The sequence below is a fragment of the Diabrotica virgifera genome, chromosome 5 (assembly GCF_917563875.1).
Source record: "Diabrotica virgifera virgifera chromosome 5, PGI_DIABVI_V3a".
NCBI lineage: Eukaryota > Metazoa > Arthropoda > Insecta > Coleoptera > Chrysomelidae > Diabrotica > Diabrotica virgifera.
In genome coordinates, this window is record NC_065447.1 from 8,103,603 (window position 1) to 8,127,632 (window position 24,030).

Consider the following 24,030-nt stretch of genomic DNA (forward strand, 5'->3'; position numbering starts at 1 on the left):
GTAAGAGACATCACATGTCTCAAAAATTACAAGTTCCCAGGAGTAGACTCCTTTTTCCAGAAATGCCACTGAAATCATATGTCCACTGTACAAAACATTCTCCAATGCCCTGTACAAATGTTTAAGTATGTAGGTGGAAGAAACTGTTGGTGATTATAAAAGAGGTTTTAGGCCAGGTAGGTTGACCAGATTTTTGTGCTACTTCAAATCTCAGGAAAAACGAATGAATTTTAAATCTAAACTTTTAACAAAACGTTTCTGTTACTTCTTCTTTTGGCATCATAATCCTGGATGGGTTTTTGCCTGTCTGGCTGTGACCTTCCATTCAGATCTCTTTTGTGCTCTTCTCCTCCAGTGTCTTATATTCATGGTTTTCAGATCGTCTTCCACGTCATCCAACCACCTCGTCCTGGGCCTTCCTTTTTTTCGCCTTCCACTGTAATATCTTGTCGTTTTCATATATTCTTGTCGCTGAACATGTCCCAACCATGACAGTCTTTGACTTTTCACAAATGTTACAATATCATACCCTTCATTCAGTTCATTAACCTCATCGATTCTCCATGTACCGTCTTCCTCTTGCACAGGGCCATATACTTTGCTCAGTATCTTTCTTCGAATGTCCTGAGTTGTGCTTCATCTTTTTTCGTTATTACCCAAATTTCACAACCATAGGTTACTACGAGTCTAATCAAGGTTCTGTAGATAGTCATTTTGGTTCTTTTGTCTAATAATTTCGATGTCATCAATCTTTTATTAGCATAGTATGTACGATTCTCACTGGAAATACGTGCATTAATTTCTCTACTTACGGAATTCTCCTGATTGATTTCTGTGCCCAGATATGTGAAGTCATCCATGCGTTCAATTGTATAGTTGCCTATTGCTATATTATTTTCATTCTCAGGTGTTCTTTTGATGGTCATGTACTTAGCTTTTGTTTCATTTATTTTAAGCCCTCTTTGTGCAGCATCGATTGTACTTCAATTTCCTTGAATGTTTCCATTAGTTGTGTCTTGCTTCTACTAATAATGGCGACATTGCCTGCATATGCAGTAATTTGTACTGTTTTGGTATTTATATGGCTGGTTACATTGGTTTTTCTGATAACTCCCTCAAGAACTAGATATCTTCTGTTACCAGAAAAATAAAATTAGTAAAAAAACAATTATTATAAAACAATAATTTATTATAATAAAAATGTGAATTACTCTTCAAATTCCAATATTTCATAAAAATCTCCCACCCTAACAGCAACTCCTTTTTCAGACTTAATTTCTTTAGGCATATCTGACTTATCGGCTTGAAATGAGTCTTCACCGTTAAGTATTTTAATTCTCTCCTCTATTTGGAACTTTGCGTACTCAGCTTTATCGATATCTTCCTCTTTGGTTTTCTTTTCTTCCTCAAGTCGTTTTATAGTGTCATCGGCAGTTTGTAACATTACTATGGAATCAGGATGGGCAATTCTTTTCACAAAATATTCTCCAGTATGCACTATTCTGCCTTTCATATAGATATTTTTACCTAAAGGAATAAGAGCTTCCTGCTCTGGGTAGGTTTTAAGTGTTTGTAAATTAGTAATTAGAGAGTCTATTGTTTCTTGTTCCTTTGTTAATGTCTGGATTGTTTTATCATATTTATTTATGTCTTCACCTAAATGCTGTAGGTAGGTGTCTCGTTCTTTAAGTATATCTGAGGGACTTTTGGCCATTTTCATTTAAACATATTTATTTATTACACTATAAACACATATTTCAAGGAAAATTAATACTTTTAATCAAACCACTTGCATCAACTGTGTACTGTATCTATTATCTATCAGAGACCAGAGAGATTAGTTAGGTTAGGACATGGCACCGAAATTGTACACAAAAGAAAGAACGAAAATTTTGGTGAATGCGCCAACCAAAATTTTTAAGTTTGCCGGAGGCGCCAGGTTACAAATTGACGAGTGTTGATTTAACAACCACATAAAATACAAAATGTCGAGTGTTGATTTAACAACCACAAACAATTTATTATATTAGTATAATGTGTTGCATATGATACAGGCGGCCAAGTTTATTATAAAAGTTCCCAAACATCACCGCCTGTATCATATGCAACACATTATACTAATATAATAAGTTTTATGTGGTTGTTAAATCAACACTCGACATTTTGTTACCTGGCGCCTCCGGCAAACTTTCAAATAATTTTGGTTGGCGCATTCACCAAATTATATTCATAGATTTTAGATTTTAAAATTTTTACAGATCGAAAACGTATACAGTTTTGTTGAAACAAACAGGAAAATAACTTCGAAATTTGAATTTGTTTAACAATATATATAAAAGATAACCAATATCCAATATATCTGCATTCTTTTGGGTATAATTTTTCGATGGCATGTTTGCTTTCCCGATTTCTTACGCCGCATTCTACGCTTATTTGTTTCGTTTTATCATGTATATTAACACTCATCTTTGCCTCTTTATAAATATTATAGATGACTGTACTATAATAAGAGTCAATGCATTTAGAGTTTAGAGCTTCTAAAATGCTATCCAGCTCTGTGTCAAAGGCTTTTATGACAATCCACGAATGCTTCTTATTATGCATATTCTATTGACTTTTCAATTACTGCCTGCAGATGGTCGCTTGTTCCAAAGTTTGTGCGAAATCAAGCTTGTTCTTTTGGTTGGTAAAAATCTAGCTTCCTTTCGACTCTTGATGTCACTACTTCTGTAAAGAATTTGTATGGGTTTAGCAGGCTAATGGGTCTGTAATCTAAGTCTGTCTTATCTCCCTTCTTATGCAAAAGTATTGTTACTGCGCTTTTCCATTTTTCAGGTATCGACTTTTGATGAAGGCATAAGCTGAAGAGATTTTTTATTTAACCTATAAGAATGTGGCCTCCGTTTTTAATGGCCTCTAGTACGACTCCATCTTCACCTAGCGCTTTTCCATTTTTGAAGTTATACTTCTTTAGACGCGATTGAGAGTAAAATTTAATAATTCTGCGCGCATGCGTACACAGACAGTATATACTTAGTTGCAATGAATTGTTTAGAATTAAAAAACGGCTCCGAACTCTGGAGAGAAAACAGATAAGAGGTAGAGCATTGGACTAGAGATCGAGAGGTCGCGGGTTCAAATCCCGGACGATTCACGTTTTTTTTTTTAATTTTTGCTAGTTTTAATAAAAAAATTTTTGAAAGTGGTAGGTAAGAAAGTTAATTTAATATTTAAATAAAATGCAAATATAAACAGGTAAGTATATTTATTTCGTTGAAATTATATAATAGAAGTATAACTTCTTACGTGCGTACAAAGTACACACACAATCTTTTTTTTTAGTGCTTAATGGATTTCGCTAGTGGTTATCTCTGGTAGTATTTCGGAGCCTTGGTTTATTATTTTCTTTGAATTATTATCATATTATTTTCTTAAATCCGACTCTATTACAATTCACTTGCTTTTCAGCTATCGGCAACTCGATTCACTTGCAAACTTCTGGCTAGAGTTTGGTTCGAACCATGTACCTACCTACTAAATTACTCACACTGAGCCATCATTCTCCTTTAAAGAGAGTAAAATTTGATGGGAAAATGGAATAAAATAACAAAAATATTGAACTGAATTTTTATTTCTTAATTGTACTGTATAAAAACTGCGATCTGACGGAATATCAATATTATTGTAACAGGATCTGTGTAATTAACCTAAGCAACGTTTAGTTTAATCAGTTCTTTCTGTAGTATACCATCTACCATAATTACTTACAAACGATAATTGACAAGAAATAAAAATTTCACTCAAAATAGGATAACAGGAATGGTTTGATTCAAAATACCTATATACAAGTTTAACAAAATAAATAATACGTGGATCAATTTATACGACGTGTCCACAAAAATATCCTTTCCACTTCACTTAATTAATGTACCAAATTCTATTCTTGAAGATATTGGTACTCGAAATAGTACAGTATTCCTTTTCAAACATTATTTGTGGACACCCTGTACATTAAAATGATTGAAAGGTTCGTTGGAACATTATTCTCATAAAAAACAAAAGTATACGCTACTTTTGTACTTTCCTTTTGATATTGCTTCTTTTTAAAGCACTTTTCGAACACAAAATCGAAAAGAAAGAACATCTGGACGATGTGTTCACCTTTAAATTTTACTATAATCAAGTAATTTACTAAAAAATAAGAGGATAACAAAAACAATCATCAAAAATGCTAAATTTGTAACATCTTAACGACGCAAAATATATTAAAAATGATTATTTAGCGCGAATCAATTAGACTAGAATTTATTCATTTATCATGACGTCGATTTTTATTTAGGCAGTGGCTATTTTTTTCTTGATTACAATAAGAATATCGTTGGTTCGTTTAGAACATTTAGTACATGAAGTACAATTATGTACATGAAGTATTTATAAACAATTATTAGAAAAATAATGAGGATCACACATCTGTGACTGTTATTTAACCGCTCAAATATTTTTTGACAGACGAAATGACAGTTGACGTCAAAGTCACCATTTTTAAGGCGGGGAAGTAAAAGAGTAAGAAAAGCATCAATAATATAATAGAATTTGATGAAACAAGGAAAAATATTAGAATTTTTAGCATATTCAATCGATTGAATGGCATGCGATATGTAAATATTTATTAAAAAGAAAAAACCAAGGTCCTAGATCTGTGATTTATATTTAAATGCCTCAAATATTTATTTGACACATGAAATGACATGACAGCTGGCTTATGACGTCTTAGTAGCCATCTTTGATGAGAGTGGGGTCTGTTACAATACCAACATGATCTGAAAAGGGGAAACATGAGTCAAAAAATGATAGTACAGTAAAACCTATCAATAACGGTCACTAAAAATGACAGAACTATTGGCCGATATAAAAAGGTGGCCGCTAATACCAGGTTTTGTAGTCCACAAATTTTGGTTTTAGGAACTTTGAAACTGGCCGGCTAGTTCAGGTGGCCGGTTTTGATAAAACAAGGAATAATTTAGGATTTTTTGGCATATTTAGTCGATTATTTACTTGCAATATGTAAATATTTATATTAAAAGAAAAAAGCGAAGAATAGATCTATCATATTTAAACGTCTTAAATATTTATCTGCCGCATAAAATGGCATAACAGTTAACATGTGACATAGTAGCCATCTGTAAATAGGACATAAATAAATAGGAAAATAGATCATTGTCACAATATCTAATGGATCTAAAAAGAGAGAATGTACATGGAAAACATCAAGTTTTATAGATATTACAAAAGTACTGAGATACAAACACATAAAGGAATCAGAAAAGCTGAAAAACTGGATTTTAATTGATTACAAAACGAGCAATTTTGGTTTCTTTTGCATATTTAATCGATTATTCATCATATGCAATAAGTAAATATTGATTAGAGAGAAAAAAAACGTAGATGATATTATATATCTGTGATGGTTATTTAAACTTCTCATATGAATGATCTAAAAAAAATTACATACAAAATGTAGTTCTTTTATACAAATAACAAAGATATTAAGATATATACATGTAAAGGATATATAAAAGAGTAAGAAAATCATAAATAATACGATTGTAATGACACAGATTAAGTACAGAGAAGATTTTAAAAGCTATACTCAACGTTATCTCATTCAAGATGATAAGGCAAAATTATAAAGAAAAATCAAAGAAAACGTGAAAAAAAAAAGAAAACAAACCAAGATTTTGTAGAAAATAAATTAAAACGGTTTGATTGTTCACAAAAAAATTATTTTGAAGCAAAAATATTTGCTGAAATAACAAGAGAGCTTATTAGTGACGTCATTAAAAAAAGGAAAGAAGATAAAAAGTCGGCGAAAAAAGAATAATAATATTTAAAAAGACTGAAGACTAGCGAAGTGGAAGCAAACGTGGCAAATAAAAAGAGAACAAAAGTAGCAAACCCAGCCATTGGATATATTGTACAGTTTTTTTATATACATAGCGATTAAAAGCACCAAAATATGCAGCGAAAATAACTGTATATTTATGTAATTGATGTTGTAAAATTCAAATATTAAATTATTGTTGTTGAGACTATAAAAATTATCACTGATAATATAAACTATTTTTCATTCGCGCAAACATTTTTTAATACATCTTGCATCTTCTAGAAAAATTATGTACACTAGGAACTTGTCTATCAAAAATTTGCCTAATCTTTGCTAGCTTTGGTATTTTTCTTCTTGTTTATTCGCTTGTGGTACGATTGTGCGAACGAGTTAACTATTGAAATAACAAAGTACAGCACCATGGCGATAACGAATTTTTCGAAAATGGATCCCAAGATGTTTCCACCCTCCGTGGTTACTGGGGCATTTTTGTGAAGCTTCTGCTTTTGGCCGTTCAAGAACGCCTTGAAGGGTACTTGGAGTTTTTCTCCGACGACGGGGACTAGTTTTAACCAGTCTAAGGCAGTGTCTATTAGGGTTTCGTTGAAAGCGATGATGACGAACATTTTCTGGAGGTGCATTTTGATGATGGCCTTTCCTATTAGGGTGGCTCCGAAGAAGGTCCAGAATGGGACTAGAAAATGGCCGCAGGTGATTCCCGCCAAGTCAAACAAGGGGTTTGGAATCTGAAAATACAAGACATAGTTACTTTTTTCATTATTTCAAAATATACTCAAGACATTTACACCCACAAACTAAAAGTCATTTAAGACGACAATTTCTTTAAATTTACTTACACTAGCACAAGCCAAAATTCCTAAGAAGCCAACTTTTTGTACAATGTCTTCTACGAATAACTTTCCTTTCTCTACTAAGGTCAACTCGTTTCTGTGGTGTTTCTTTTTCTTTTCTAGTTCTTCGAAAGCTTTCAGGTCTTCGTCTTCATCGTCTGGATCAATACTAAAATAAAGATAAGTTAACTGATTTGCTATTCCTTCAAATAAATTCTAAAATAGTGTTTTTAAGTAAATATTCTTATAAATCTTAATAAATCTCTCCGGCAAGTGAAGCACTTGAAGAAAAAAAAATCCTACACTGGGCGAAACATGTAAAAAATGGATCCCTGTAAGGTGTCTCAGTCAATTAGGGGCCGTTTAAGTATTACGTAACGTAGGTTGGGGGTATGGGGGGTCAAAAACTTCAAAAATTGCGTTACGTACTACTTGAACGCCCCATTACGGTGCGTTACATAGGGGGGAGGGTGTCAAAAATCTTCAAAAATCGCGTTACGTAATACTTGAACGCCCCCTTAGTAGCATAGGGTCTCACTCTCTCTTTCTCTTCCTAACTCTCTCACTTTCCCTCTCTCTCGCTCTCTCTCACTCTCATTCTCTCGTTATTTTTTCTCCCTTTCGCTCTCTCTCTTTATCCCTCTCTTTCTCTCCCTCTCTTGCTTCTCATGTAAGCTTTCTTAAGCCAATTACTACAACAGGGTCCATTTCTACATGCCGAAAATTAAGTATCAGGCAAAGATATGCACGAAAAATGAGCGAAGTTGGACCAAAGAAGGCCAAGACCATCTTCGTTGCTGACGGCTACTCTTTTTAGGATGCAATAGGTGTTATTCGCATCGGTCAATAAGTACAGCAATAACTAGCGTGTACTATGCAGTTCTATTGGGTCATTTTTACGTCAATTTGGGGAAAAAATTCCTGCGTTTGTTTTTGTTTTACAAATACTTGTCAACGTAACCGCTCACAAAACGACCGTTTCTCGTTTTTTAGACAAAATTACACCACTTGGAACACCCATTAATCTAGCATCCATAGTATGCGCCAGATTTAGTCACTTGTGACTATTCCCCGTTCCAAACTTAAAATCACGATAAAAATAAGTCGAAGAAATACGTATAATAACATGAGTTGCACAAAAATATTTGTTTTAAAAGATCCATGAAGAAAAACAATGAAAATATGTTAATATACAACAGATTTTTTTGCCACTGTCTACTTAATAATTTAAGCTGTTAAAAACCTGTGCAAATATTTTCCTCGTTAATAAAAAAATATTTTTTTATTTATTTGATTTAGACTTTAGACATTTAGATAAAAAAACTACACTTACCCAGATAGTCTTGCTGCTCTTGCCATAAAATATGGCGGTAGTTCCCCCAAGGCCGTACCGGCACCCCAACACATGGCTTCCAGTCTAACTTTAGACATTATACTAAGGAACGAGATTACTCCAACCTTCCCGTCGGTAGGACAGACTATCCTAAAAAAATATATATTTTTTGAGTAATTAAATCATTAAAAATATTCTTACATGTAGTGTGATATAGGCCTACAATAGAAGGCAAGCCTGACGGTGTTGTACCGTATGAAAAAGTTGTCCTCATGTTCGTAATTTGGTTTAATCTCGAACATTTTTCAGTTCAGAAGTTATTAGTCTAGGTCTCTTTAATTATTTATTTTTCGTTTGAGAAGCAGTTACAATATTTACATAACCCCAATAATATTTAGCAGTCTTAGTGACTCAATTCCTGTTAACATCACTCAATACTTCTGGATCCGTCTACATTCCTAATAGCCAGGGACACCAAGCCTATTTTCACCATTTACTACTTAGTCCAGAAAGCCACTGCGCATCCGCTAGAAAAAATATTCCGATTCGGATTTTTTGCACAATCTTACTCAAAAAGGACCCCTTTTAACAAATTTGCATGTTGCCAGGACCAAAAGTGGGTCAAAAATTTTTTTAAAGTTTTTTTTTTGTTTTTTTTTTCCTAAAATTATTTTTTTTGCATATAACAAAGTTTTTTTCGGTTTTTTGGATCATTCCAAATAGAAAAGGTCTTTAGAGACTTTTCTCTAAAGTTGATAGTTTTTGACATATAAGCGATTAAAAATTGAAAAATTGCGAAATCGGCCATTTTTAACCCTCAAAAACTATGTGAAAAACTGAAAATTTAAATGTTGCCAAGGTAAGTAGATATTCTTTAAACATCGATTGATGAAATCCCGAAGAGTTTTTTGCAATACAATATTCAGAACTCCTTTGTTTTTTAATTGCTAATCAAGCGTGCGCGACACTATTTTCCACCGTTGCATGTGTATACAGTATGGTGCAAATGAAAGGAATAAATTCGTTATTTCGTAAACCGGCGACTTTAAGAGGAAACAGTAGCGATCAACAGATAGCGAAAACGCGTTCCAAACTTTTTTTATCCGATGCCTAGATTTTGTGTCATTTTGGAACTACTAAAATTTTTTATTTCATTAGTATGTAGTTCCAAAATGAAACAAAATCTAGGCATCGGATAAAAAACTTTATTTGAAGAAAGTGTATTTTTTTGTTTTTCTTAATGGCGGTACAGGCTCGTTTTTTTAATATTGTATTTAATTACAGAGTAATTTCCACATATTAATATATTTTTCAAATTGGGCTCTGTACCGCCATTCTTTATTATATTACGAATACGTGTGCCAAATATCTCGAAAAAATATTCAAAATTACAGCCGCAATCTTGGAACGCGTTTTTGCTACCTGTTGATCGCTACTGTATCACCTTATTAACTTATTTATTTTTAGCACATAAGCAAAACGCTCGGACAGGTCGACTTTTAAAATAATAATAGTATATTATAGCGCTCAATGTTTCGAACTTTAAGAGATCCCTCTTCAGGTGACAGGCATAACTTTGACTTTTTTAAATGTAAAAGTACATCACGTGACATCTCATTTAAAAGCTTTTGAAATACTGATTACAAAAATGTATAACACATTACTCCTATTTGGGAGCGTAGGCGCAAAATTTCGGTCGAATTCATTTTAAACGCATTCATTTTTTTCGAATTCTGAGAAAACTAATAAGTATTTTTGAAAAATTTAAACACAGAATGAAAGATTACATTATTACGGAAGGCTGAAAGTCCCTTAGACTAAACAAAAAGTTTCTTTTGAATGATATATTTGAAAATAAAAATCAGATTAATTTTTTTCTTTTTTTCACCCCTATGACCTATTAAAATAAACATTATAGAAGTTCTCAGGGACTCTCCACCCTCGATAATAGTGTAATATTTCATTCTGAGTTTAAATTTTTCAAAAATACTTATTAGTTTTCTCAGGATTAAAAAAATGAATGCATTTAAAAATATTTCGACCGAAGTTTTGCGCCTACACTCTCAAATAGGGTTAAAGTATGATACATTTTTGTAATCGGTATTTCAAAAGCTTTTAAATGAGGTGTCACATGATGTACTTTCCCATTTAAAAAAATCAAAGTTATGCCTGTCACCTGAAGAGGGATTGCGTAAAGTTCGAAACATTGATGCTATAATATACTATAAATATTTTAAAAATCGACCTGACCAAGCGTTTTGCTTATGTGCTAAAAATAAATAAGTTAATAAGGGGGGAAGGGGGGGTAACAATTATTCCAGCGCACTGTATAAGCAAGTAGATGACAAATTTATAAAAATCACTAATTTCTCAAAAAATTCTGATTTATTCATCGAGCTATATTTTTGTAGGACTTCTACGATTCTCCATTGCAAACACTACTTGATAATATTGATTATATTACATTCTATATAATTAGATACTTACTCGTCGGGATAGGGTGGCTCTGGAAAGTCTAAACTACCACATTCATACGCCGCTAAAGTGACTTGAGCTATGTGGGGTCCGAGGTATAACAAAAATGTATGAAGGCCCGTACCTAAACCTACTGACGACAAAATGCCTAAAAGAAAAAAAAAACAAAATTAATTTTTCTAGTTCATTATTATGTAATAAAAACAAATGCAAGTATTTCCAAAATTTTAGTTGTACTGACGCGACATTGTTTAAGGGACTATCCTTGTGTAAAACTACGAAATTCATATACTGTTTTTGGGAATTTCTAAAATAAAAAGTACTGTACCAGTTGTTTTGAAAATTTGCATGAGCATTTATTATAAAAAGAAGTACATTCACGTAAAAAAATTTTCATAAAAATATTGAAAATTAAATGATTTATGCGCCATCTACTGGTACCGTGAAAAAAAAACAGCTCCACTGCTGCAGTGATTGGGACTAATAGAGATTCTGCAACATAAAATTTTGAAGTGTATATTGAAATATAAATTTTTTCCAATACCATTTAAATTTTTTTTTAAATTAGCTAAAACATTCTCAGTTTGAAAAACAGCCAAATTGACGTTTTTTATCCGATCGAAAAACTTCTATTATAGTTGATGGTATAGGAAATAACTTATATTTCAATAATAACTTTGAAATTGTATGTTTCAGAATCTCCATTAATTAGTCCCAACCACTGCAGCAGTGGAGCTATGTTTTTTCGCGGTACCAGCAGATGGCGCATAAATCGTTTAATTTTCAATATTTTTTATGAACATTTTTTAAAATGTACTTCTTTTTATAGTACATGCTTATGCAAATTTTCAAACCAATTGGTACAGTACTTTTTATTTTAGAAATTCCCAAAAAAATATATGAATTTCGTACTTTTACACTAGGATAGCCCCTTAAGTATATATGATAATTATGATATGGATTCCATATATTATCACTGTGTTTGTTAATATTTTAAAAATATTTTGCATTTCTTAAGATAAATTCTAGTGATCTATTAGTATCAGAAACAAATTTATTGATATAATCGGCAAAAGACAACTTCTTATCGAATGTTTGAAGTATTTGGCAATCAAGTAAGTTGTTATTACTAAGATATATTTTTTATGTCATCGGCATAGAATATTATCATACATTGCATACATTGACGTGCGTTTTTTTGCATTGAAGAGACCCAAATTGAATGAGTTTAGGGAAAAACTATTAAATTTTTTACAAGAAACATACAATTGGTTACAGAAAATCATTTCAAATTGCTTGGAAAAATTGCAGAGCACAGATGCAGCGTGATGATTAGTAATACAGAATCCAAATCATATAAATAATATCCAAAAACTGTTACAATTCTTCGTTTCTAATAAATAATGCCAATTACAATAAACACTTACCTAACCCTACCCAATATGAACACCATAACAATTGTTTATACACCCCTTGTACCAGCGCTTGGTGTGGTCCTTTGGAATTTACTAATATGTACAATAATAATACTGAGAGTGAAATCACTCCGAGGATAACTTTACTTGCTAAAATTCTGAAAATAAAAATAGCGATATATTAAATCAGTTTACAACAAAAATCTGTGATGTAGTTACTATGTCATTACATTACATTAAAAAAGTTTTATCCAAAAAGAAAGATTCCAAAATTTTAAAACTTTTTCACAATTTACCCGTATCTCTCTCTCTCTCTCTCTCTCTCTCTCTCTCTCTCTCTCTCTCTCTCTCTCTCTCTCTCTTTCTATCTCTATATCTATCTCTATATCTATCTATATCTATCCCTCTATCTCTCTGTAGCTTCACAACCCTTCGTGAGTCTTCGCTACCTGTATACAGCAGCTCTCCACCATGTTTTATGAGTTCCAGTATTGTGTTGTCTTTTAACTGGTCGATATTTTTTTAATCTCAGCTACTAATAATAGCGTTCTACCTGTTTATCGGATATCTTGTATGTTAAGAAACTCTTATATTTATTCTTCAATATATTCGTCTGTGACATGTATCCTTTCATTATGATCTTGATTTTCTTGTAAAACTCCCGGCTATCGCTTGTGGTTGCATCTTTTTAAGTATAGAGGATCTATAAAATCTTGTAACCATGAACGAAGATGACCCGCTTAAAAATGAAATCTACGTTAATCTCAATTCCCCGGAAAAACTTCTTCTAATGAAGATGTTTCACGTAGTTTCCAAAAATACCTTGAGAATGCAACAGCTTTTATGGAAGAAACATAAAAGGCTTAAAGTGTTAGGATAAATGAGCAGGAATCATATATTAAAAACAGAATTTGACAGATCCCAGATGGAAATGGAAATATGCACTAATAGGTATGAAAGAAACAGACAAAAAAGAAAAGAAAATCAAAGAAGTATTCCACATCCTACTAAATGAAGAAAAATATGTAGCAAACACATAGAGTGCACCAAAATTTGGTTTCCAACACTGAAAGAAGTCAACAATAATAAAATACCATCACTAACGTGTTAATAGAATAGAATAGAAATATGCTTTATTGTCACTGAAAATTTTTACAATTTTATGGACAAAATACAGTCAAAAGAAAAATAATATCAATTAACAAATAACTACAATTTCCTAAAATTAGATAAATCGTCAGTATACAGTATATAAGATATAAAAGCAAAGATAAAAACAATTTATTGCAAAATTTATATAAATTGCAAATTGAACGTACTTACAACAAATAAATAAATAAATAAAATACAACATTAGGAACTGACAGTTTTAGCTACTGCGTATGAAACCCAATTTTCTTAGTTATTCATTAAGAAATTCTCCTATTGAATAGTATGGTCTTTTAGATAGATAGGCTTTTGTCATTTTACGGACCTTTGGGAAAGCTGTTACAGATTTAAGTTGTAAAGGGAGATGATTGTAAAGTTTTTTTTGCGGAATATAGTATATATTTCTTAACTCAGTGGATGGGATCGGTAAATAAATATCAAAGATTGAATTTCTGGTGGAGTAAAGATGATTGGGTCTTGCTGGAAAGAAATGAAGGTGTTTACGAATTGAACAAACTGTTTCTAGAATATATAAAGATGGAAGTGTTAAAATTCTGTGATCTCTGAAGCAACTTCTGCAATGTGTAGATCTTCTGAGGCCAAAGAGATATCTTATTGCTCTTTTTTGGAATTTAAAAATAACATCAAATTGGGCAGCTGTACTAGAACCCCAAAAAGGAAGACAATATCGAAGATGAGACTCGAACAACGAAAAATATGTTATTTTAGAAGATGCTAAATCGAGTTCCCTTGAGGCAGATCTTATTACATGGCAAGCTGAGGAGAGTTTCTTACTTAACGAATCGATATGGAGGGACCATTTGAGGTTGCTGTCTAAAAAAATACCAAGAAATTTTACAGAATCAACGGTACTGATCTGGTTGTTATTACGAGGCAAAGGTTGAACAGCTCCTTTATAGGATAATGCTACTGTTTTATCTACGTTAAAAGAGAATAAATTAGAGTCAGACCAGGTCTTTATCGTCAGTAGATCCGAAGTTATAGTTTCATGAAGAGATGCAATAGTTGAGTTGCTCCAAGTGATACTGGTATCATCAGCAAAAAGAAAAATTTTCCCATCGATTTTTAAATTAGTGATGTCATTTATAAAGATAAGGAACAGAAGAGGACCCAATACTGAACCTTGTCGTACTCCACATACAATGTTTTTGAAACTAGAGTCAGTATCATTTGCTCTAACTAGTTGTTTCCTATTATTCAACTAGGATTGGAACCAATTCAAAGAAATACCTCGAATTCCACAGAAATTTAGTTTTTTAATCAAGATGTCGTGATTTACACAATCAAAAGCTTTGGCATAGTCACAGAAAACAGTGGCAGTATAACGATTATTGTTTAGTAGGGTGGAGCGAAAAATTTTTTTTCTTAAATTAGTTATGCTTGAGTTACAGAAAGTTGTGCAAGTACAAAACAAATATTTTCAGAAAATTACAAAAATATATGTCAAGTGCTTCCACCGCCCCCACCACTTTCAATATATTTTCATTTTGAGACTGATGTGGCGGTGGAAGAAGAAGTTGGATTGATTTTTTTATTAAAAGTTATTGTTTTATTTATTATAATAAATATTTTTAGAGCTCAGCGGTTCCTTTTTTCCGAAAAAAAAAAATTTTTTTTCTTGAAATTTTTTAAGTGATAATTACGAGCCATAATATGGTAGTAATATGAGACCGGGCCTGTATTACTGAAACTTGTTTCGACATGCCCGATGAAGACGAAAACTAGACAGACGCTACACCGTACACCATTAGTCATCGCCTAGATACAGTGAAGAGAGTTACAGGTTAACGAGTTATTTAAAAGTTAAAATGTCTAAAAATACAAGAAGTGCAATAGAGTGCCCCTTTTTTCTGTACCAAGAGAGTTACCATGTTCCACACGATTTGTGATGTGATGAAATACTTTTTATGGGTTCGATATACAGGGTGTAACGAAAATACAGGTCATAAATTTAACCACATATTCTGGGACCAAAAATAGTTTGATTGAACCTAACTTACCTTAGTACAAATGTGCATATAAAAAAAGTTACAACCCTTTGAAGTTACAAAATGAAAATCGATTTTTTTCAATATATCGAAAACTATTAAAGTTTTTTTATTGAAAATGGACATATAACATTCTTATGACAGTAGCATCTTAAGAAAAAATTATAGGGAAATTTGGACACCCTATAAAAATTTTATGGGGGTTTAGTTTCTTTAAACCTCCCCAAACTTTTGTGTACGTTCCAATTAAATTATTATTGTAGTACCATTACTTAAACACAATATTTCTAAAACTTTTTTGGCTCTTAGTACTTTTTCGAAAAGTCAGTTTTTATCGAGATATTTTGAATATTTGTCAAATCCACCACATATTTGTGTATGGAGTGGAGACTTGGTAATAATATGAAAATTTATGTATGATTTACATTTTTAGGTATATTTTGAACCGTATTAAAAAAGAAGCCATATCTCGATAAAAGGTGCCTTCTCGAAAAAATACAAAGAGGCAAAAAAGTTTTAAAAACATTTTGTTTAACTAATGGTATCGCAGTAATAGTTTAATTGGAGCGTACACAAACATTTGGGGGGTTTAAAGGAACAAAACCCCCATAAATTTTTTATGTAAACATATTAAAAAAGAAGCTGCAACTCGATAAAAACTGCCTTATCGAAAAAATACTAAGAGCCAAAAAAGTTTTAAAAATATTGAATTTAACTAATGGTATCACAATAATAATTTAATTGGAACGTACAGAAAAGTTTGGGGGGTTTAAGGAAACAAAACCCCCATAAAATCTTTATGGGGAGCACAAATTGTACTATAATTTTTCTTTAAGATGCTCCTGTCATAAGAATGCCACATGTCCATTTTCGATAAAAAATCTCTAATAGTTTTCGATATATTCGAAAAAATCGATTTTTATTTTGTAACTTCATAGGGCTATAACTTTTTTTCTGTGCATATTTATACTAAGGTAAGTTAGGTTCATTCGAACTATTGTTGGTCCCAGAATATGTGATTTAATTTATGACCTGTATTTTTGTTACACCCTGTATGTAATTTAGAAAATAATGGTACTAACCGAAATCTTCTTGTGTCGGAGGCTTCAGAAATTGTTACTCAAAAGGTTGAAGAAATTTGGAAATCTGCTTCAATTCCAACTGTAAGCCATCAAAGAATTGTAGCATTAATTAAAGAAAACCAGAAAAAGAGAAAAGACCTTCTGAAGCCATATTTAAAAAGAAAAGACGTCGCTTCTTACAAATCAAAATTAGATGTGTTTAAGAAAGACAGTTTGCGATTGTTTAACATTGCTGGGTGTAAATGCGACAATTTGAATTCATGTTCGTGTTTAAAGCAGAACAAGGTAAGGAAATAAGTTAATAATTAATTTAATATGTAACAGTTATTTAAACGAGTCGTTACAGGAACGTATAAACTCCAATATTGTTTTAGATGCCGATAAAGGAACGCCCATTTCTCCAAGACCAGAGGTCATGTCGGCAAATGATGATTGGCTCTGTAGATTTTGAAGCTGTTCGGCAACAACAAAAACGGGAAGTGAGAAGTAAGTGTGACAAAGGAAATAACATCATTGATGACGCAAAACCTAGCACATCCTCTTGTAACAGACAAGTAGATGGTATGGAACTAGAAATTGAACCGGTATTTAACAATATCGACGGGTATGAGGTAACCCAACCTGAAGAGAAAAATTAGCAATCTGCCGTTATTTCTGATGAACAAACTATATTACAACCGACCAAACGTAAGGAATCTCTCTGAGTTAGCTAAAACGCTTGATAGGTACGCCGTATCAGACAGAACAGGTGCTGCAATTGCTTCGGCAGTGGTACAAGATTATGGAATAGTCAACAACGAAGACACTCAAAATATTATTAACCACCATAAAGTTAGACGCGCAATACAACAAAATAGAGTAGATCTTAAAAAATTCTCAAAATCAACAATTTTGCTTGGTTTGTACTTCGACGGTCGTAAAGATAAAACATTAACTTTTGACGACAATCGGAAAAGAACAATAGTAGAAGAACGCAAGTACTAAAACAGTATCCTTGTCACACACAGGCCGTGGAAAGGGCAGTCAAAATGGTAACTGAAGCATCTCTTAAGAGTTTGTGCATATGAAAGACGAGATGGACTAATCAGAAACCAACTAGCTTCAAGATCTATCATGCCGACATTTGAAAGCAAGAAAGATTTTATTTCAAACCTGTAAATTGTTCACATAAGTTAGTTTAAATTTATTGTAGTATGTAATAATTAAAAAAAATAAATAGGTACTTTGGTCTAGTTTAGCATTTTAATTTATGGATGAATGGAATTGTTGTGAGTAGTACTGGAGGGTATCAAAAATCACTATTAAAGGGAAAATAGTATGGATACAAAGGAGATGTCATTAAACGAATTTAACATCACTTCAAAATAAAGTATGTTTCTTAACTAAAATGGTGCAAAAATCATTTTCCGAAAAAAGTGTTAAAAAATTTGGTGGGTATGGAGGGGATACCGTCACAACAAAACAAAAAACATTAACAATATCTATATTCTAAATTGCAACTTCCCCGAAGTCAGGCGTCATCATTTGCACAAATTTTTTTTTACCTATATACCACATATATATCGACGCTGTGGCGGTGGAGGGGATACCGGCAAAAAAAAACAAAAAACATAAAAAAATTCTATATCCTATATTACAAGTTTCCCGCAATCAGGCGTTTTCATTTTCATAAAAAAAATTTTTATACGTATACCGACGCTCCACCCTATTGTTTAGTGCTTGGTAAACCTCATGTAGTACAGAAAACATGGCATCAGTGGTACATTGATTAGTTAAAAAGCCGAACTTAATTTGTGATAAAATGTTGTTATCAACGATAAAGGACAAAAGTCGAGTTTTAATGAGTCTCTCAATAATTTTTGAGAGTACCGGTAGTAAGGCAATAGGTCTATAGTTGCAGGCATTAGATTTTTCACCACCCTTATGAAGAGAAATAATAATGGCTGTCTTTAGGCACTCTGGAAATTTACCTTTTTCGAAGGAATCATTAATTAGTGAGACGAGGATTTCCAACACATTTTCTGTGAGATTAGAGAAATTTTTTATAGATAGTCCATCAGTACTACAGGATGATTTGCTTTTGATACTATTAATTGTTGGGATCAGTTCAGAGTTATCGACTGGTCTTAAAAAGAATGAATTCGACACCTTTCTTGAATTAGGGAGATAGGAAATGGGATCTTGTTGCGGCAAAATAGTTGATGTTATATTATTACTCACACTAACGAAGTAATCGTTTAGACTTTCAGGATTTGGAAGGGAAAATGATTGAGATGTGTGAGTTTTATTTCGAAGATCGTTTATTATAGACCAAGTTTCTTTTGCAACACTTTTAGAGCTTCCCAGACAATTTTGATAACAGGCTTTTTTAGCTGATTTGATAAGTTTTAGATATGTTGTCCTGTACTTTGTGATATATTCAGTGACAGAAACATTGGCACTAAATTTATTGATGTATAGTAGTGAACGCATATTCTTGGCCGATATGCGGATACCTTTCGTAACCCAAGGTTTCCGATGTTTTGGCTTAATAGGAATTAAAGGAAATGTCTTATTGAAGATGCGGAGAAGCTTATCTAGAAAAACACTGAAATTATAGTCCACGTCTATAGAAGGAAACTGCCACTCAGAAGTTAAGCATAAATTTTGGAATTTACGAAAATTCTGGGCGGAAAAAATCCTACCTAAACGTCGGGTTTTTGAAGAGGGTTTGCTGAAGATGTTAAACTTCGATGTTTAATAACAGTTCAGAGACAAATTATATTTAATTAACTATAAACAAGCACAGAAAGATCAGAATTTGAGGATACAACACCTTTCAGAATTTCAATTACAAAACGTGGCTGATGCCTATAAGATCGAGACCAATTAAGTCAATTGTCAAATTGTCAACTGTCAATTGGCTTACCGCCAATTATAAATATTTATAGGTTATTCTTCTTGATGTGCCTATCCGTGACGAATGTTGGCGGTAATCATGGCAATCTTTATTTTATCTGCAGAAGTGCGGAAAAGCTGCACAGATGTCGTGTTGAACCAGGTTCTGAGGTTCTTTAACCTGGATGTTCTTCTTCTTCCTGAGCTTCTATCTCGCTTTCCAAATATTTTTCCTTGTAGGATGGCCTGTGGGAGGGCATATCTGGATTCATTTCGCATAATGTGTCCAAAGTATTCCAACTTTCGAGATTTGATGGTGGTTAGTACCTCTAGGTTCTTCCCCATTCTTCTAAGGACCTCCTTATTTGTGACCCGATCAGTCCATGGGATTTTAAGAATTCTCCGATATAGCCACATCTCAAATGCTTCCAATTTTCGCCACATATCTTCGTTCAAGGTCCATGAGTTAACACAATAAAATAGGACAGAGAAGACAAACTATCCAAGAAAGTCATTAATATTCAGCTGAGCGGGGTGCTATTGTCAGAGTAGAGAAATTCCATAAACAATGGATCTACCTGTTTTATAAAATTAAACCCTTGTTTATATAATTTCACAACTCGGACAATGGCAACCTGCACAGTAGAACTATATATAAAAGAGTCATAAATATTCAGCTCAGCGGGAGCTATTCTTCAAGGTGTGAAATTGTATCAACAAAGGATCTACCTGTTTTATGGAATAATCCCTTGTTTATTTAATTACACATTTCCTTCAATAGTACCCAGCTGAGCTGAATATTAATGACTCTCTTAGTTTGCTAGCACAACTATAGCATCGCAGCATTCTTACTTTTATACCAAGAAAAAGGTTGTGGCTCTTGAAAAGGGCCCCCATATGGTTGAAGGTGGATCTAGGTTTTCCGATGCGTGCTCTTATTTCTTGGTGGTTGATTCATTCTTCATTTATTATGGTGCCGAGGTAGTTGTAGTGCGTCAATATTTCTACAGGGGTTTGGCTGATGTAGAGTTGACTTTCTGTTATCTTTTTCTTGCTAATGATAATGCTAATTTATAGGTTAAGACCATTAAAAATTTTTTTAAACGTTTAATGTCGTAGACGTAGGCTTCACAAAAAACAGGGCATTTTTTTAAACGTTTAATGTCGTTTTATCTCCGTTATTATAATTATATTATTTAATCGGTTAATCGTTTAATAAAATGGTTATTTAACTTTGCCCATTTATTTATAGGTTTTAAAACACTGCTCATTGGTTTTCAATAAAATAGCAATTTCAATTGGTGCCCTATAATAAGTTTTGTTATTTAATCCACAATTGTTGTCTATTTCGTTTCCTATTGTTCGAGCTGCTCGTAAACAGTAATCGTTTCTTTATCATTGTAATTAAACTGTTTTTTATAGTTACAAAAAGTATGTAGTTGACAAATCGATTGTTTTTGTGCATGTTCTTCTTTCTCGAAACTCCTTATGCCCCTCAGGGGCGTCGGAGGTTTTATTCATCTTCTATCCATCTCTTCCATTTCTTGCGGTCCTTTGCTAACTCTTTCATTTGTTGATGTGTTTTTCCTTTTTCCTGTCCAATTTCTATAATCTGATCGATCCATCTCTTCCTTGGCCTCCCTTTCCTTCTTTTACCATATCTTTTCGATTCCATCACCTGCTTTGGTAGTCTTCCCTGGTCCATTCTGTTAATGTGTCCATACCATTTTAATTTTCTTTTTTGTATCTTGGTTATTATCGATTCCTGTTTCAGTCTTTGTCTAATATCTTCATTTCTTATTCTGTCCAATTTCGTTTTTCCTGCTATTTTTCTTAGCTGCTTCATCTCCGCTGCGTTTATTGTACTGTCTATTTTTGCATTGTTTACCCATGTCTCACTTGCATACATTAAAGTTGGCACAGAGATTGCGTTGTATACCTTCAGTTTTGTTTCTTTATCTATTTCTTCCTTTCCAAATATTGTTTTATTTAGTGCATAGTAGATCTTATTTGCTTTTTTCGCTCTGTATGAGATTTCTTGATCTATCTTTCCATCCTCGGATATTATTACTCCAAGGTATTCAAACGTCGAGACTGTTTCTATTATTTCGTTTTTGCACCTAAATATCGTTTGGTTTATTTCTTCCCTTTTCTTTTGGGTTACTATCATGGTCTTCGTTTTCTTTACATTTACCTCCATTTTCAAATTTTCTATTTCCTCCACCCATATATTGATTAATTTTTGCATTTTCTCTTTATTGTCTGCTATTATTACTAAGTCATCTGCATATAGTAATCCCTCCATTCTCACTGGTACTAAATTCCTGTACCCTATTATTGACTGTAATTGCCTTGACCTTCTTTTAGCGCTCTTCATTACTCTATCCATTACTAATATAAACAAAACTGGGCTGAGACTGTCCCCTTGTTTTATTCCTCTCCTTAGGTTTATTATTGGCGATCTGTTTCCATTTATTTGTACTTTAGCAAGTACGTTTCTATACGTACTTTTTACCACGCTTACTATCTTTTGCGGGATTTGCAGATCTTCCATTACTGACCATATTACTTCTCTATTTATAGAATCAAAAGCAGCTTTAATATCTATAAACGTAACATATAAGTCTTCTCCTATTTCGTTTTTCCTTTCAATTATATTTCTCAGTATGTATATATTATCTGTTGTTCCTCTTTCCTTCCTAAAAGCCGCTTGTTCTTCTTCTAGTTTTCCTTCCAGTTCTTTCCTGAGCTTCCTTTCTATTATCCCGGTGTAGACTTTATATGCCACTGATGATAAGCATATAGCCCTATAGTTATCACATTCCGCTTCATCTCCTTTCTTGTGTATTGGTATCAACAAATTTTCTTCCCAGTCTTCCGGTATCTTTTCTGTTCTCCATGCATCCCTCATTATTTCCAGCAGCCAAAACTTGCCTCGTTCTCCCACGTACTTCATCATCTCCGGATCTATGTCATCGGCACCTCCCGCTTTTCCAATCTTTATTCTTGCCAATCCTTCTTCAATATCTTTGATATGAATTTCGTCTACTCGATTGTCCCTATCCACTTCTCTTGCCTGCTGTCCTCTCTCCTCATCTTGTTGGTTACTTGCCTCGAATTTTTCTTTATAGTGCTTATTCCATATGGTTAGTATGTCTTGTATGTTTGTTTTCAATTCATTTCGCTCATTTCTAATTCCTCTTATTTGTTTCCTTTTTGTTCCTTTCATGCTTCTTATTTTATTCCAAAACTGTTTATTGTTATTCCCAAAACCTTCGTTCAATTCTTCACCTAATTCCTTCCAGCTCTTCTTCTTCGCATCTTTTACTAGTTCTTTCACTATATTTCTCTGTCTTCTGTATTCGTCTCTGTCTTGCTCTTGATTTGTGTTTATGTATCGCTTCCACATTTCTTTCTTCCTTTTTACAGCTTGCTTTATTTCCTTATTCCACCATCCAGTTCTTTTATTATTCTTACCATTCTTTCTTATTCCACATACTTGTTTTGCAGTGTTCCGTAACGTGTCTCTTAATTTTTTCCATCTCTCTTCCATATTCCATATTTCCTCATTGTTTTCAAACTGTTCCAGTATTTTATCTGTCTCTCTTTGGTATAACTTCCTCATTTCCATATTTTTCATCTTATGTATTGCTATTCTTGTATATTGAGGACTCTCTATTATTTCCATTAGTTTCATGTTTATCTCTGCTGTCACTAGTCTGTGTTGGGTACTGAGTTCGGCTTCGTTCTCTGTTTTTATATTTTGTATCGTTAGTTCTGCGTCTCGAGGATATACTATGTAGTCAATTATGCTTCTCGCATTTCTTTCTTCTGCTACGTATGTATATTTTTCGTTTCTCGGTTGATACCAGAAAGAATTACCTATTAACAAGTCATTTATTTGGCAGAAACTTATCATTCTTCTTCCATTTCTATTTGGTGAGGTAGTTGTAGTGAGTCAATATTTCTACTGGGGTTTGGCTGATGTAGAGTTGACCTTCTTTTTCTTGCTAATGATAATGCTAACTTATAGGTTAAGACCATTAAAAATTTTTTTAAACGTTTAATGTCGTAGACGTAGGCTTCACAAAAAACAGGGCATTTTTTTAAACGTTTAATGTCGTTTTATCTCCGTTATTATAATTATATTATTTAATCGGTTAATCGTTTAATAAAATGGTTATTTAACTTTGCCCATTTATTTATAGGTTTTAAAACACTGCTCATTGGTTTTCAATAAAATAGCAATTTCAATTGGTGCCCTATAATAAGTTTTGTTATTTAATCCACAATTGTTGTCTATTTCGTTTCCTATTGTTCGAGCTGCTCGTAAACAGTAATCGTTTCTTTATCATTGTAATTAAACTGTTTTTTATAGTTACAAAAAGTATGTAGTTGACAAATCGATTGTTTTTGTGCATGTTAATGTATGTAAAAACATGAAACCAGTCCATTTATATAAATAGAGAAATATGTATATTGTTTTAGTCGAGGCTGTATCGTCGGCCCCATTAATTATTCCGATTCGATTTTTTTGCACAAACTTACTAATGGTAGGGGAGCAAAGTATGCTAAATGTGCAGTCACTCGAGCGCTTTGGGGACCTACTGGGTTGTGAAGAGTAGGTCCTAAAACCAAAAAAAGTTAAGTAAAATTTTTCCATTTTAGTGGGCGCTTGCCATTTTTTAATTTAATTTTCCATTTCCAACAATCGTTTTTTCCGATTATAACACCATCTATCCGTAATTCGAAAAAATGTTTCGAATAAAAGTTGCTTATTTTTACGTAAGGAATCCAAATCTGCAATAAAAATTGAGGGCTCCTATTTAAGATGTTAAAGTAACCCCCCACCCCACATCCATGGGGGGTCGTGTTTGGTGCCATTCGATAGATTTTTCAAAACTATTGAATAAGTGTATTTTACAGTTTTTCGATCGGATGTTCATTTCGCGAAA

General features: G+C 32.8%; 2 protein-coding genes across 6 annotated transcripts in view; both read right to left on the reverse strand.

The window, feature by feature from the left end:
• Positions 1-1,168: 1,168 nt before the first annotated feature.
• LOC114337725 (uncharacterized) lies at positions 1,169-1,910 on the reverse strand. The gene has a single exon (XM_028288282.2). It carries the CDS (start codon positions 1,718-1,720, stop codon positions 1,208-1,210), a length of 513 nt encoding a protein of 170 aa, XP_028144083.2. The 5' UTR covers positions 1,721-1,910; the 3' UTR covers positions 1,169-1,207.
• A 1,703-nt stretch (positions 1,911-3,613) lies between these two features.
• The window catches only part of LOC114337420 (vacuole membrane protein 1), a 79,333-nt gene continuing 58,916 nt past the window's right edge, over positions 3,614-24,030 (reverse strand). For all 5 annotated transcript variants that reach the window (XM_028288107.2, XM_028287878.2, XM_028288030.2 and 2 more), the window contains 5 exons: positions 11,971-12,116; positions 10,556-10,691; positions 8,069-8,218; positions 6,742-6,904; positions 3,614-6,630 (listed from right to left, as the gene is read on the reverse strand). In XM_028288107.2, coding sequence (XP_028143908.1) covers positions 6,208-6,630; positions 6,742-6,904; positions 8,069-8,218; positions 10,556-10,691; positions 11,971-12,116 — 1,018 coding nt within the window. In that variant the 3' untranslated portion in view covers positions 3,614-6,207. The remainder of the gene's footprint in view (positions 6,631-6,741; positions 6,905-8,068; positions 8,219-10,555; positions 10,692-11,970; positions 12,117-24,030) is intronic.